General features: G+C 32.8%; 1 protein-coding gene across 3 annotated transcripts in view; it reads left to right on the top strand.

The window, feature by feature from the left end:
- Positions 1-11,480, top strand: part of LOC106462649 (polyadenylate-binding protein 4-like) — a 19,507-nt gene extending 8,027 nt beyond the window's left edge. For 2 of the 3 annotated variants that reach the window (XM_013922591.2, XM_013922592.2), the window contains exons 4-11: positions 2,072-2,231; positions 3,889-3,963; positions 4,418-4,651; positions 4,879-5,085; positions 5,869-6,025; positions 7,543-7,826; positions 8,949-9,173; positions 11,119-11,480. In XM_013922591.2, coding sequence (XP_013778045.1) covers positions 2,072-2,231; positions 3,889-3,963; positions 4,418-4,651; positions 4,879-5,085; positions 5,869-6,025; positions 7,543-7,826; positions 8,949-9,173; positions 11,119-11,205 — 1,429 coding nt within the window. In that variant the 3' untranslated portion in view covers positions 11,206-11,480. The remainder of the gene's footprint in view (positions 1-2,071; positions 2,232-3,888; positions 3,964-4,417; positions 4,652-4,878; positions 5,086-5,868; positions 6,026-7,542; positions 7,827-8,948; positions 9,174-11,118) is intronic. The other variant, XM_022389958.1, reaches the window with a different exon arrangement.
- Positions 11,481-15,674: the final 4,194 nt, after the last annotated feature.

Raw genomic sequence — 15,674 nt, 5'->3', positions numbered from 1 at the left:
TTTTGCATGTTATTAGTCTATATTTTCTGGTGCATTATTTAATTAAAAACCTTTTTTAACTGCGTTACTATAATTACTATAAAAAATCAGGCTTAACTCTAGTTGACAATCGAGGGCAAGAAAAAAGATTAGGTAAGTACTTTATTTCTTGTTTTTCATATTTATTCTTTATTTATTATTAAAAAAGTAATTAAAAGAATGAATCTTTTTAAGTTATTTAAGACAAGATAAGGTAAAATAAGTAATAATGATATAATTAAAATGGTTGATGATGCATGCATGCGAGGAGCTCATGGGTAATTCGATAGCATAATGTGAGCTGCACGTTCCCCGAGTGATTTACAACTTATAATGGCATGGATAGTAGTTACACTGTTCAAAGGGCAATAAAACAATAAAATGTAATTAGATTTATATATATTCTGAGTTAATGAAAAGTATTTTTATTTTAACATAAATTACTTTGTACATGAACTATTCAAAACAAATATTCAATATACTCATGGACAAATTTTTATTTTATTAAAAATACTTCAGTAAGAAATATTACTTTTTTTTCTTTTTTTTTTGTATATAAAAGACTTGTAATATTAACTGAAAGACTACCTAATTTCATGAAGATATGCCCAATATGTTGAAAGTTCTAAGTATTAAATTTATAAAGACTTTAAAATAAGTACAAAAGGTCACGTGACTCAATCAAATTGACCTACTCCGTGTTGAGAGAGTTAATCCAGCATAAGAAAGTACAAATGCTGGTTAACTATAGAAATTGCCCAGCTTTGAATTTTGTTAGGTGTTACTTTTTTCCTTCTTCAAAAATTGCTTAACATTTCATATTTTTAGGTAGAATGCCAGAAAATTGTGATAGTTATAAGACAGTTAGTTTTCTTGTATGTTCTTTGGTGCATTATTTAGTTAAATAAAAATATTTAGTGCAGTAGTACCATTAGTATTAAAAAAAAAAAAAAAAGTGTTAAGCTTCATTGACATTTGACAGCAAAAAAAAAAAAAAAAGACCCAGGTAACTACTATATTTCTTGTTTTAAATGTGTATTCTTTATATATTATAAAAGTAACTAAAATGTAAATATTCTAAGCTTTTTAGATTAAATTAGGTAAAATAAATAATAAATTTTCACGAGGTATGCTTGAGACAGATAATTCGATGGTATAACGTGAGCTACATGTTCAAGTGATTTACCACTTGTGTGGTGCATATGTTAGTTAAGACACCACTCAAATGGCAATAAAACAAAATTTAAGTATAAACAGATGTACACTGCTACAAGTTTACAGCTATTTAGGTTAAATGAAATTTCTTGTTACAGTTTGAAGAGAAAATAAGATTTATTTCATATTTTTTATTGTGCGTTACAAGGTTGATCAAATTGAACAACCTGGCATAGAATTAGGGTAGAGAAAATACCAAATAAAATATAAAGTTTTGCAGAAAAAAAACGTTTTAAATTTATTTGGGAGGTTTTAAGAGATTATGCAAACGAAATGGGATTTTTCACGTGAAGAAAAGTATTTTCAGTCTTAACATGAAAATTAGTTTGTACTTGGATCAGTCAGCACTTTGACTACATAGTTTCATGGAGAAATTTTTAGTGAAAATACTTCATTAAAAATTGACTTTTTGTCTACAAATGACTTATTGCTTACTGAAATTTTGTGAAGATACACTAAACATTAGAAGTTGTATTATGGAAACTAAAGGTCAGTTTGGGATAAATTTTTAGGTCAGATCGACCGAGCCATAATGAAAGAGTTAAATGGTATAATTTACATTGTTACAGCTTTGCTAGTGCAGTCATATTTTTTTGCACATCTATAATATAAATGTTGTGTTGTAAGTGTAATTATAATTGTACACACACATATACACATGGGCATATTATTGTGATGGTAACTATCATAATTTTTATTGTTTTGTTTTTTGCACTTTTTTAAAAAAAGATTATGTACATATTCATATCTGTTGATTAAGACCAGAATATTTGGTACTTTTTGTTGTTTTTTTCAGTTGTCTATAACTATCAGTAACAGATCAAATTTAAATATTCAGGTTTGTAGGAAAATTTATACCACACAATGAACGGGAAAAGCAAATGGGTGAAAAGGCTCGTAGGTTCACAAATGTCTATGTGAAAAACTTTGGAGATGACCTGGATGATGAAAAGCTGAGAGAGTTTTTTGAGAAGTACGGGAAGATCACGAGTGCAAAGGTAAATGTATGAGTACCTGTGTCTCAATTCTAGTGAGTGGTTCAAGTCCCACACTCTATATTCCTTTGTTTAATGGTTGTTTTGAACTACAAAGTAATTTTGTTTGTTTGTTTGTTGTTGTACAAAAATCTTTGCCATGAGGTAAATTAAGTTAACAGTTTTTGGAATTTTGTTTTTCAAAACTATCATTCAATTTTCACACAAAAATCATGTTAATATAAATCCAGTATGAGCAACAAGAAAATTTTATCAGAGCTACTTAAAAAATAATGGTAATAAAAACCTATGCTTCTAAGTAATTGGGAACTATTTCTCAAAGTATTTGTGTTCAACCTTATTCTGGTATTACTGGTTTATACTTCAAAATTATGTAAACAACTTGGCATTCATTCCTTGTCATGAAGTTCAGTATCTTCCCTATTCAGTGGTTTCTAGCTAGAAAGCATGTATTTTGAAACCTGAGATACGAGTTCAGTCACAGATCACAACTTTGTTCCTACCTGTAGAAGAAATGTAAATTTTTTTTATTTTTTTTTGTAATTCTACATAATTTATTAGCAGACACAAATGCAAGAAAGAAAATACATAGTATATAATACAGAACACTAAAAAATTCGGTTTCTGACATTTTTCCAAATTAACCTAAACCATTGTATGATGTTCTGATGTCACTGCACAATTATCTGACACAAAATTATTGAGATACTATATATTTAATATAGTTGGGCAATTTTTGAACTCTGAATGTCCTGACAATAACACTGGTAGTAAAAGTTTACAAGTAGCTTTTCCAAAACCTTACTGTATTGGAAACCTGAATAACTTCCTTTATTTTTTATACTCTAATAATAACAAGTATTTAAAGTAATACTTGTAGCTTAATTTTATTAAACGGTCTTTTCATATACGTGTGTTTGTATGATGAATCTATAAAACTGTTCAATTCCATCATTGTTCATATCTTACAAAGTATAAGATTTTTCCTTGTGACAACTAGCCAAGTTGTTAGTCTATAACCTTAGAACCACGTATTTCTGGCCTAGTTGTTAGTCTTTAACCTTAGAAGCACGTATTACTGGTCTAGTAGTTAGTCTTTAACCTTAGAAGCACGTATTACTGGTCTAGTAGTTAGTCTTTGACCTTAGAAGCGCGTGTTGCTAGTCTAGTTGTTAGTCTTTAACCTTAGAAGCACGTGTTTCTGGCCTAGTTGTTAGTCTTTAACCTAAGAAGCACGTGTTGCTAGCCTAGTTGTTAGTCTTTAACCTAAGAAGCACGTGTAGCTAGCCTAGTTGTTAGTCTTTAACCTTAGAAGCACGTGTAGCTAGCCTAGTTATCTACACATTTAAAATTATCTTGTTTGTTAATTTGCCGAACCTATTAAGGTTTTTCTAGTTGTGATTTGAGTTACATAAAGCTTTATTATAACATTCTGACTTGGTGTGTTAGATTTTGAAGGGGTTACTTCCCTCCTTTTACATTTGTCTCTGTGATTTAGTTTTTGCACTTGAACTTTCCTATTTTATGAAATGTCTGTTAATAACAGAAAATGATTATTGAAGTTGAATTAGGTTATTCAAAAGTTTGTGTATTTGGAACTTAGTTAACTGGGCAAAGATACTTTTAAAATTCTCCATGTTTTCCATTCCCTAATTAACAGGTAATGTCAGACAATGAAGGAAAATCAAGAGGCTTTGGTTTTGTAAGTTTTGAAGATCCAGAGAGTGCTGAAAGGGTGAGTTATAATTTTTGCTAAGCTATTCTAAAGCATGACGATGAAGTTGTGTTTTAGATTGTATAAGTTCTAAAAATTCTCAACAAAAATACAATGTGCATATATTTTAAGTTTTATCGGGTAGCTTGAATAAAAATCCATATACTTTGAGTATAAAAAAAAGTCTTGTTAAAATGAGTGTTGTAACCAATGTTTCAACCCAGTTAAGCAGGCTTAGTCTGAAAAATACAAGTGTGTTCCTAGCTACAAAGTTGGGATTCATACATGTTCAAGACCTTTATTTGACATGTTACTCCAAGTTCATGGAAGTTTCTTGGTTTGGTATTGTTGAGAAAGACCAAACTAGACATTTAGATGTACAAAGACTGTACTGCTTACCCCTTTGTTTTAAAAGTTATTAAGAACGGTACATTGGTGTGTTAAATTAACTTTTTTTTTCTTTTGACCTTTTAAGGCAGTTGATGATATGAATACCAAGGAAATGAACGGCAGGCTTCTTCATGTGGGACGAGCTCAAAAGAAAACGGAGCGTCAGGCAGAACTAAAGCGAAAGTTTGAGCAGCTCAAGATTGAACGTATTACACGATATCAGGGTGTCAATCTGTACGTGAAAAACCTTGATGATGTGATTGATGATGCTCGGTTAAGGAATGAGTTTGCTCCATATGGAACAATCACGAGTGCAAAGGTACGGTTAACCTTAAGGAAAAATAGTAAAAGAACACTTATTGAATGAGAATACTGGCATCTTAGAATAATAATTGATTTTAGCATAATTCTAGTTAACCACTGATCTACAGATTGATTTGTATTTGATTAGGTACCTTGAAATAGATGTTTGTGAGTGCTGCCCTTGCGTGTTGTTGTTTTTTTATGTTTTATTATTGGTATTCTTATAGAATACTTGTCTTTCAGGTCATGACAGACAGCAATGGTCGCTCCAAAGGTTTTGGATTTGTGTGCTTCAGTTCACCAGAGGAAGCTACAAAAGCTGTGACTGAAATGAATGGTCGTATTGTCGTTTCCAAGCCCCTGTATGTGGCATTAGCTCAGAGAAAGGAGGACCGCAAGGCTCACTTGGCCTCGCAATACATGCAGAGAATGGCTGGCATGCGAATGCAGGTAATTCTAGTGCTGAATTAGAGAGCATGACTTAATATTGCTTTTATTTAAAACAAAGCTGATAGTATAATAAAGGTGTTAAAATTAAAAGTGTTAAAAAATCCTTACTGTACTTTTAATGTTATTACATAAATAAATTTAAATATTACACGTTATAAACTTAATACAGCACACATCGGAACAGTCGCTATCAAGCAGTTTGTGAATATTAATAGTGTCAACCACAACTATGTCTTGTGTATCTCAGCTGACCTGAAATGCACTGGTATTGGACAAAAGGTCTTGTTGGTTCTAGGTATAGCAGATGTGCTTTGGTTGTGATATTACTATACATTCTTTTTATATTCACTCAGAAGTTAACAAGTCTGTTTGTAATTTGTAGTGCTTTTCAAGATGAATATTTATAGTTGGTACGTAACAAGTTTTTATTTTTATATGTGCTGGGTTGTTTTTAAAAAAACTTAACATCTGTGTATTGTTGCTTCTTTAATTATGCTGGGTAGTTTTTGGAAAAATAAGTTCGGAGATATTTAGCAAATTCTGTTCTTAATATCTGTTGTCTTTTATAAAAGTGGTTACTGTCATGGAACACCTGTGGTAGAGTACCCAATGGCCATGGAAAAGCCAGGACATTTGTATATGTACTGTCTTAATGTATCCTAAGAAACTTTTGTAGCAGCTTGTATGAGTGCCATAGAAGTTTAACTGTGGATGTACTTTGTATGTTAAACAGTAGGTTATTGAACAGTATCAAATGGTAAATATGATACAATCCCTTTCTAGCTTGGGCAGATGTTCCAACCAGGAGGAGCAGGATATTTTGTACCTACCATGCATCAGGCTCAGCGTGGCTACTTCCCCGCTCAGATGCCTCAAATGCGAGGCACTCCTCGCTGGCCAGGCCAACCAGCAATCCGCCACGGTGGTCAGCCAAGTGCAGGTTTGTGACTATTAGGCCTAGGTGGTTTTATTGAATTTCCAAAAATGAACTTAGATTATGTGAAATAAGATATTTTTTTAAAATACTAGATATTCTATTTAAAAAAAGCAGACTTAAAAAAATTGAAAATATTTAAATTTATCATTTAATTTGTTAACAGGTATATTGTGATTTAGGCCGAGAATTTTATGTCGTTAATAATCATAATGATATAAGTTAAACACCCATACTTGCTTTGCTTCAATAGCATGGGTAACAATATAAATGTAGCGGTGTACTGTATGTATTGTGTTAAAGCTGAGAAACTGTGTCCTAATGCTGTGACTAGGGTTCTTAATATTTTTGACTTTTTCTCCAGAGTTGATTTATGGTTTTAATATGTGAATAGTAGAAGAATGATTCTATATACATGAAGTATGGAACATTGTGATATTAAATTGTCCGTATTACTTTAACCATTTAACAATCACCTGCTTTTTAAACTCCTTACTGCACATGTCACTGAGCTACATTCAAAATATAATCAAACCACTTTACTGTCAATGTAATTTAATGAAATTATAGTTTAACGTTTTATATCACCTTAGTTTTTTTCCCCTTTATTGTAAAAGAAATATTGAAAGCAGTAATGTAACTTCTCTGGTTTGTGTGTCGTGCTGTATGAGCTATAAACAGTGTATTTGTTGAAGCATAAGGGGATACATGTAAGTTTAGACTATAATGTAGTTACAGTCTCTATTTGTTGAAGTATAGCTTGAAGCCTGAGGGGGGGATACATGTAAGTTTAGAATGTAGTTAGTCTCTATTTGTTGAAGTATAGCTTGAAGCCTGAGGGGATACATGTAAGTTTAGACTAGAATGTAGTTACAGTCTATTTGTTGAAGTATAGCTTGAAGCCTGAGTGGATACATCTAAGTTTAGACTAGAATGTAGTTAGTCTATTTGTTAAGTATAGCTTGAAGCATAAGGGGATACATGTAAGATTCTACTACAATGTAGTTTACAAGTACTTTCATTGAATGCAGTTGAAAATAAATTTTGTCAACCCCTGACAGGTGCCATACTCACTTCAATAGTTAGTATTTAGATTTAGAAGTTACATGTACATGTTTATAGTCAATAGAAAGAGCATGTTTTATACGTTGTTGTCCTTAGGTGGATGTGACTACTTGTACTATTATTGGCTGTTTTGTTCACGATAACACTTCAGTTGTTTCTTACCTAAATATGTTATAATTCGAGAGACAATGAAATTGTATTTAGGTTTTATTTTTATGTTTTAGCTAATTATGCATTACTTGTATTGTACAATACATATCTGAAAGGTTTAATAATTTTTATATAATAATCAAAGCTTAAATAATCAACAGTAAAGAAAAGAAAATAAAACATTATAAATAAAGTAAGAGAAAAGGTAAAGAAATAATTTAATGTGATCCAAATGGCTACTAGTTAAATTTATAGTGTCTCAAAATACTAAAAACCTTGTATATTTAATACAATTGTCTATTTTGCAGCATTCCAGGGAGTTCACTCTGTTCCCTTCCCTCGACAGTCAAGACCTCCGGGAGGAGCACAACCTGCAATACGAAGTGGAATGAGTGCCCGGCCAATTACAGGTCAGCAGGGAACAGCCCCGGGTCGAGTAGCAGGAATGCATCCATCTGGTGTACCTGGAGCTGGTCCAGCAACCATCCCAGGGGCTAATGTGAACCACCCTCGACCCGCTACCTTCAAATACACAGCCAACATCCGTAACCCCCATCAACCAGTGCCTGTAGGTCAGCCAACTGTCCAGCAGGTAAACACAGTGGTAAAGTGAAGTATAACAGTAAGATCTTTCTTTGACAGTGTGGTTGAAGCAACTTTTATGTTCTATACTTGTAGATAATGCTATCTGAAACATGGACATTTCAAGCTTACCTGCTAACTCTTATTTCTTTACAAGGAATTAGAAAAAATCTATCCGACATAGCTATATAAAATGCCATTATACTATACACCTTTAACCATTGGCTTAAAAGCCAGGTTTTGTACAATTTATTCTATATACTTTACAGATTCTATGACTAGGTTCATTAGTATCTCTCTTTTTTTTTTTTCACTAAATAATTTGTAAAATCATGTAATTTTTTCTTAAATCTATTTCAACAGATGTGCACATTTTTTGATGGCATCAAATTACAGTCATAGGCCTTAATGATGTTGTGTGCTAGTTCACTTTGTTGGAAAAATTTTGCAATATATAAATTAAAATTGAGTAAACTACAGATGTTTTCTCCAGCATTCCTCTTAATTTGTTCTTTTCATCTTGGTTAGATTTATTTTGTAGGTGGATTGAAGTTCTGAAAACTTAATGTTGTCAGTACTCTCATTTGAAAGAAAGATACTGCATTGGAAAGTATTAATTTGTTGATGTTTTAAGAAATACCAGTCACATTATTAATGTAGATTTCATTCACTGATACTCTGGGAACTAGTCTGTTTGTTTCATAATAGGCAAGACAAGTCATTGGATCGTATTGTTGAGAAATGGGACTTTTTTTTTTATATATTACCTTTTAAGTTGTTCTTGAAGTCTTTGAGTATTAAGGACATTTATGTTGATGGGACATGAGATTTGTAATTGTGAAAATGTCTGAAACCACCAGGATCTTAACTGTTTAATCATATTGAAATTAATGAGTTTTATATTAAGGTCAATATGCAATTGGAAGATAATTGTAGTAGTGTAGAGTCTTATGAATAATTTATCTTGTGATTTTTCATTCTTATGGTAATGATGGCTTATGTTATGAAATAAGGCACATCAATTCATTGTATCGTGTTTATTTAGCTAGAAGGAAAAGTTGTGACGATAAGAAACAAAAGGGATTTAATGTTGTCTTTATTTACTAAACTGATTATTGCGTGTCTATTTCAGGTACCGCAGCAAGCTGTACACATTCAAGGACAGGAACCACTGACTGCTTCTATGTTGGCAGAGGCTAACCCTCAGGAACAGAAACAGATGCTAGGAGAACGTCTTTTCCCACTTATTCATCGTATGTACCCAGAATTGGCTGGCAAGATCACTGGCATGCTGCTTGAGATTGACAACACTGAATTACTGCACATGTTGGAACACCATGAATCTCTGAAAGCTAAAGTAAGTTAAATATAAAGTTGTATTTCTGTGGGTGAGAACATTCACTTAAGTATAAGCAAATGTTAATAAATACTGTTCTAATCATGTGCTATTCCCAACAAGTAAACGGTTTAAATACTTTAATCCTTTCCAAACTGTAGGTTTCACTGATATCTCCTTTTCATTTTTTATAGTGCATATATTTAAATAAACAAGTTGCATGAAATTTGATGCAAACTTTCTAAGTAGTATCTAGTTTCAACAGGAAAAAAAAAACAATTTAGTTATGTCTGTCATTGTTCTTAGGATGTGAAATGTCCAAATTTTGGTTTGGAATACTTTTCAAAAAACAACAACAAACAAATTGTGATTTGATTGTTCTATTTTATATATTTAACTGTGTGAATTATTTTGATACTGTAATTTTGCTGATTAAGGCTGTCAACGATCCATTGTAAATCGTGCAGACACTGTATGACTGACAAATATTAAACTGAAAAATTATCACCTCTTTGATAATGCCAACACTATTACCTTTACCAAGTTTGGTTGCATAATTATTTACCAACAATATTTTTGGCACAGATCATATATTTAAAAATTGTACTTTCATTAAACCAGTTCTTGTGTTAAGTTATTCAATAAAACATTTTTGTGCAGATACTTTGCTGTAACTCACTTTATTAGTTAAACTTCTTATTATCTTAGAACATCCCTGTAGCTTTTGAACAGACGTAACACAAAAACAGGATTAGGAATGAAAAGCTAATCATCGGGAACTACATTAATATTTAAAAAATCTCCGGTAACATGAGAGGCTTGGGTAATATCTTAAGCTTATCCCGAGGTTCATTCATCCTTTATTAATTCAAATTGTTTGTTTGTCTGCAAACTTCTACTTATGGAGCTGACAGCTGTAGTGGGGATGTTCCTACCTATATGGTATAGCTCCCTAATAAGAGGGTATTAAAAGGGGGTCTGGGAGGTTTTTTGGGGCCTCTAATTTTGGCACCATATTTTGTATTCATGTCCTTAGAATCCTAGGACATAATGTTTGTACCTGTGTTCATATCATTTACTTGCAAGCTAGCAGGACCAAATGTGCTCAATTGCCACATGTGATTGTACACATTAGCTATAGAAGTAATTGGAGATAATGGAGGAGCCTGAATCCTGCAACAGAATGGGAGTATCTTATGCTGCTAGTATTATAATACTCATTTTCTGACCATTAAATATATTTGTTTTGGCTTATCCATGATTTGGACTATCTGCACTTTGGTAGTTTTTGTCTAGGCCTATATCTTTTTTATATCATTAAATTGTCATCATGACATGCCATATGAACCTTTATTTCTGTAACCAGTTGAGGTAACAAAAATTCATTAATGTATTAACCAGTCACCTGTTTTCTTTTGCATGTGTGTGATGTAGGACATTGTACAATTTTACATTAGGAGAATATGGTTTTAGATGATTAGTTAGCAGTAATTTGTGTTTTTGTTTACAACACTAAGACTAAGCTAGGCAGGCAACAAGCTAGTCGTACTTTGTATGTGTTGCCTAGGAGCTGTGACAGTCTGTTCCCAGCCACAGTGTTGGAAAACATCCCTGTCCCAAAGTTTGACATTAAACTTGAGTGGATAGATACCTGATATATTCTATCAACTTCACAGAGACTTGTATGTATAAGACAGTGTAGAAAGACCATACTAGGTACATGATTCCTCATATTTCTTAAAAAGTTAATCTGTATGTGCTGGGAAAGCCATAGACAGAAGTATACTTAAATATATTTTGTATTAAGGGCTTGCTGTACAGGTGGGTTCAGAATGATACAGTTGCATAATCCTGATCATATTTTTATCCTAAACAATTGTTGAGTTATCTTGGTAAGGCACAGGGTCTTAGTGTTTGTGATAGGTAAGGAATTAAATGTTTTTTTGTTTTTTTTTATGAAATCTAGGTGGAAGAAGCTGTGGCTGTTCTAAAGGCTCATCAGGCCAAAGAAGCCTTGGCTGCAGTAGCTGTAGTTGGAGTTAAGAAGGAATAGATGGAACAGCAATGTTTAAAAGACAATGTAGCAGAACTTAGTGTATGAAAACCAACTGTTCATTTATTCGAATCCATCGAGTTGTACTTCTGAATGACTTATGGAACTGGCAATGTTTCTTGTGTGAAGGTGGTTCATGCTGCATTGTTTTGTAAACTTGGACCGATCCTTGTACTCTTCTCAGCTTTCAGCACTTTGCTTTATAATGATTAGTATGTAGTTGTGGGGAGTACTTACCTGGCTTTTGTTATATCACTGAAAAAAAAATTAATGATAAAAAAAATACAGTAAAAGTATGGAAAAAATACCCACGTGAACACCAAAAGTAGATGGCATAAATTACATAAATATATATATACGTATATTTATATACACAAAAATGGAAAAAAAAATAGTAAAATACAAAAAAAAAATTTTTCTTAATATTTTTTCTTTTGACTTTAATTTTTATGTATGCTTTGAAATAATGGGGTTGTAAATCACGTTGTTCTTTGCCTCAATAAAGGGTTGTTATGGTATGTAATCTCTTAGTTGATTTTGTCAAAGCATTGTTTAAAGTTTTGTTAGGACATTGGCTAATTAATACATATACACTATGTATTTTAAGTAAGAACATAATGTAATTTATTTTCATTTACAAATGTAGTACCTAGTGCATAAAACTGGTTAAAGAAAATTGTAGATGGATAAATTTTAACATAAATATAGTACTTGCCAGGGTGTGTTTGAAGGAAATGATCTTCTGAGAATGAAAAGTGTTTATCTTTTATTAATTATTGTTCATCAATTGGCCACTTTTAAAAGTACCAGGTAATCAGCTTCAAGGCAAGAGTTCTCGTTGTATTTAACTGTAGCAATTCAGTGAGGGTCCATGTGGGCAACAGTTTCAAAACTTCAAATTATTTTTGGGACCATGACTATTGGTTGGACTCAAATATTAAATATCAACAAAATGAAGACGATGGTTCCTCGAGAATCTGGGAAATCTCCCATAATATGCATCAAAGCAGAAGTTAAAATAATGGAATGAGTATAGGAGTCTTTTTTTTCTGGGCAAATATTGGTATTGATTGCAAGTGTGGAAAAAGAGTGTGGTGGATAGGTATGGTAAAAATAACATTCTTTATTCTCAAAGAATTTCTCAGAAGGAATGTCATAAAGATTCATTAAAAAAAAAAAAAGTTGTGTTTGGTCAGTCCTACCCTACGGATTGAAACGTTGACCCTTTCTGCTGGAAGAAAATGACATTGGGAAACATTTAAAGTAACACTGTAGACCACTGGTGAAGTCCAGTTAAGTGGATAGAAAAGCCACTGAAGTAATGAAACATGTAACAACAAGTGTCGGTTGTACGTAGGAAACAGAAGGTGCGCTGCTTTGGTAAGAAAGGTTGGCAGAGACTGATGGGTAAAATAGAAGGAAGAAAGATTGGAAGGTGTTCAGAGAGCTTTCTGGTTCGATGAAATTAGAAAATGGGGTTAAACATTAGAAACTGCAATTAAGAAAATTGGTGCAGGCAGGGGAGGAATGGAGAACCTATAGCCCTTGAACCTCAGAAGTAGGAAGACACTGACAGGGGGCTCCCAATAGTATAAAAGTTGCACAAAAATGTAAATTAACTATAATATCTATAGCATTTTTATCTCGTGGAATATTGCGGTTTGTTATACATTTTACAAATAAGATCATAACTTTTAGATCTTTGTACTTGATGTAAATAAACGAAAATATAAAATGCTCAATATGAAAGAAAAACTTATTTGAGGATTGGATTTAAGTACGATACTTTCTGATTAGGCTTCGATATAATTATTTTACACTCGTATGGACTACCAACCATGAAATGATACCCAGTTTAAAATCATATAATTATACAAAGTTTAACGGGTCGCAGATCATGGTAAGTACGTGTTTGATTTGAAACGAGTAAATTGAATATAACTGTTTTTTTTTTGCCTAATGTAAAATATTGCTCCGAGGTGACGCTGTTATAAAATAGAATGTTGCTTTGCTCTTTGGAAATGTAATTTAGTGATATTCATTATTTTGGTTTAATAGATAGGTTAACCAGACATGGGACATGATGGTGGGCAATACAAAAAACGAGGCCTAGGTAACTAATGATTGAATATTTGCTATCAATGCTATAAGTGTAGCTAACAGTTTTGATTTCATTCCTTTAAGTCGCACAATCCTATTTTTTTTCCCACACCTAAGTTGTTCTTAATTAGATATCACAATTTTTTTGTCAATACATTCCAACATTAAGCCTTAGGATACCTACCCTACTATTTGGAACATACCTATACTATATAGAATCAACCAGATTCTTTAAAATATATGGTGGTAGTTTCCTTAATAAAACAGTGTTAATAGCTTCCTTTATAGTAACACCATGGAATCTAGATTAACAGTTTCTTGTCATCACCCACATGCACTCGATTCAGCCGTACCGAGGTTCATAATTTACGCTAATTCCTTTATTTACGAGAATTTCATAAAATTTAGTAAATTTGTGCTTAAAAGTTGGCAACAAAAAAATGAATAATAACCGTCTGCTCGTATGATTTTATTGGAAACTTGAGCTAGAAACTGCTAATGTATGATAGTTTGCTTGGCCTAACCAATCTGCATGTGCTTTCAACCATACAGATTTGCTGCACTAAATCAGTCTTTTAATCCAAATGACCAAAACTAAAAACGTTTTAATTTTAGGTCAAGCTGTGGTAGAAATTTCGGATCGATATCTCACGTGACTTTTTGCGTCTGCAAAATTTTTTGAAAATTTTGAGCGGCTTTTGTTGAATAACTTCGCACTTGTGGCTTATATTTCGACCGAATTTGACATCTAATTGTAGGTCGTAAAGGTCTATCAGTGTACCACACTTGAAAAAAATCGTAAAAGTATGTTTTTTTTATCAAATAAAGTTTCTGAACTTTCGGTGCGAAGAAACAAATAGGAAAAAAATTTAATTATATATTTCGTATATTTATTTCTTAATGGATTGACTTAAAATTTGATATTGTTGTAGAGCACATTCGCTGGAAATATGTAATAGTTTGGATTACCATAATCCGATTTAAAGATAGTGGAAAATTGCTAAACTATCACTCCTGTTAATAACGCACAAAACACTATCGTGTTTCTTGATAGTAGTAAACTTGTGTACATAGGCTAGAGGTTAGACAGAATACTTTGTATCTAGCTTTGTTCATATCAGCTGCAAGTGCTGCCAGACGTTCGTGTTTGTTTTTTTTTTTTTGTGCTAATGTTAGTGCTTTCCCCAGCTGGATTTCACCACGAAGTACAGTTTTTGTTTTTGAATTTCGTGCAAAGCTACACGAGGGCTGTCTGCGCTAGCCGTCCCTAATTTAGCAGTGTAAAACGAGAGGGAAGGCAGCTATTCATCACCACTCGCTGCAAACTCTTGGGCTACTTACTGTTTTATCCAATGAATAGTTTGATTGGCCGTCACCTTATAACGCCCCCACGGCTAAAAGGGCGAGCATGTTTGGTGGGACGGGGATTCGAACCCGCGACCCTCAGATTACGAGTCGAGCGCCCTGGCCATGCCGGGCCGTTTTCTTAATGTATTAAGTTCATCCCTGTAAAGTTTTATTGATGGTGGAACATACGTTGTCCAGTCTTTTTACTCGGATATCAAGCAGCAAGTACCTGTAGCAACCTTGTGATACTGAACCTCAAGCGAAATGTAGCGTGCTTTTTATGTGCAGTAATGTACTCTCCTCCTCCTTCAATTCTGCAAGAGTTTCCTACAATGATTCACAGTGCTATCTGGAAAGTCTAACACCAACTGTGTAGGAGGAAAGAAAGGACTGTGCTATTTGGACAAATTACATTTGTCAAATAGTTTAAACTTTAACGTATTTGGATCCCCAGGACTTCGTGGTAGTGTAAAATAGTTGTAATTTCTATGTTATTTTGTTGTATATATATATATATGCTATTATAAATAAATACTACTTGAAATGGAAAAATACTAAAACTAGAAACCAACTCACTTTTATTAACCGAATAGTGACATAGGCGGTTTTGTAAACATACAGAGCTTGTGATTTAGAAAATTAGCAAAACTCACCTGTACACGTTTCAGCTTGAACCAAAGATTTTTCTTGCGCTTATGAACTCGGTTGTAAGAAGTTCGGCTATTTTACACACAGCAGGTAACAATGGTGCAGAACTTCCGGGAAGAGCGGATCCCGAACGTAATATTTTTGTCAGAATTTAAGATATATTTCCAGTTTTAAAAATAAAAGGCTTTTACTTATACTTCTTAATGCTATAAATATATACTGTGTTATTGTTGGGCTTGGGATTCTTCTACAGTAGGTGTCTGACCTGTTGATGATAAATGAACAGCACGCACTTCACTTGTTTTCAAAATAATATACAGATATATATATATATATATTCGAAACAAGTTAAACGTATGTACAACAAATTCTTC

This window comes from Limulus polyphemus, unplaced genomic scaffold, assembly GCF_000517525.1.
Source record: "Limulus polyphemus unplaced genomic scaffold, Limulus_polyphemus-2.1.2 Scaffold1216, whole genome shotgun sequence".
NCBI lineage: Eukaryota > Metazoa > Arthropoda > Merostomata > Xiphosura > Limulidae > Limulus > Limulus polyphemus.
The sequence above is the reverse complement of the archived record's forward strand: the minus strand, read 5'-3'. Positions and strand labels throughout refer to the sequence as shown.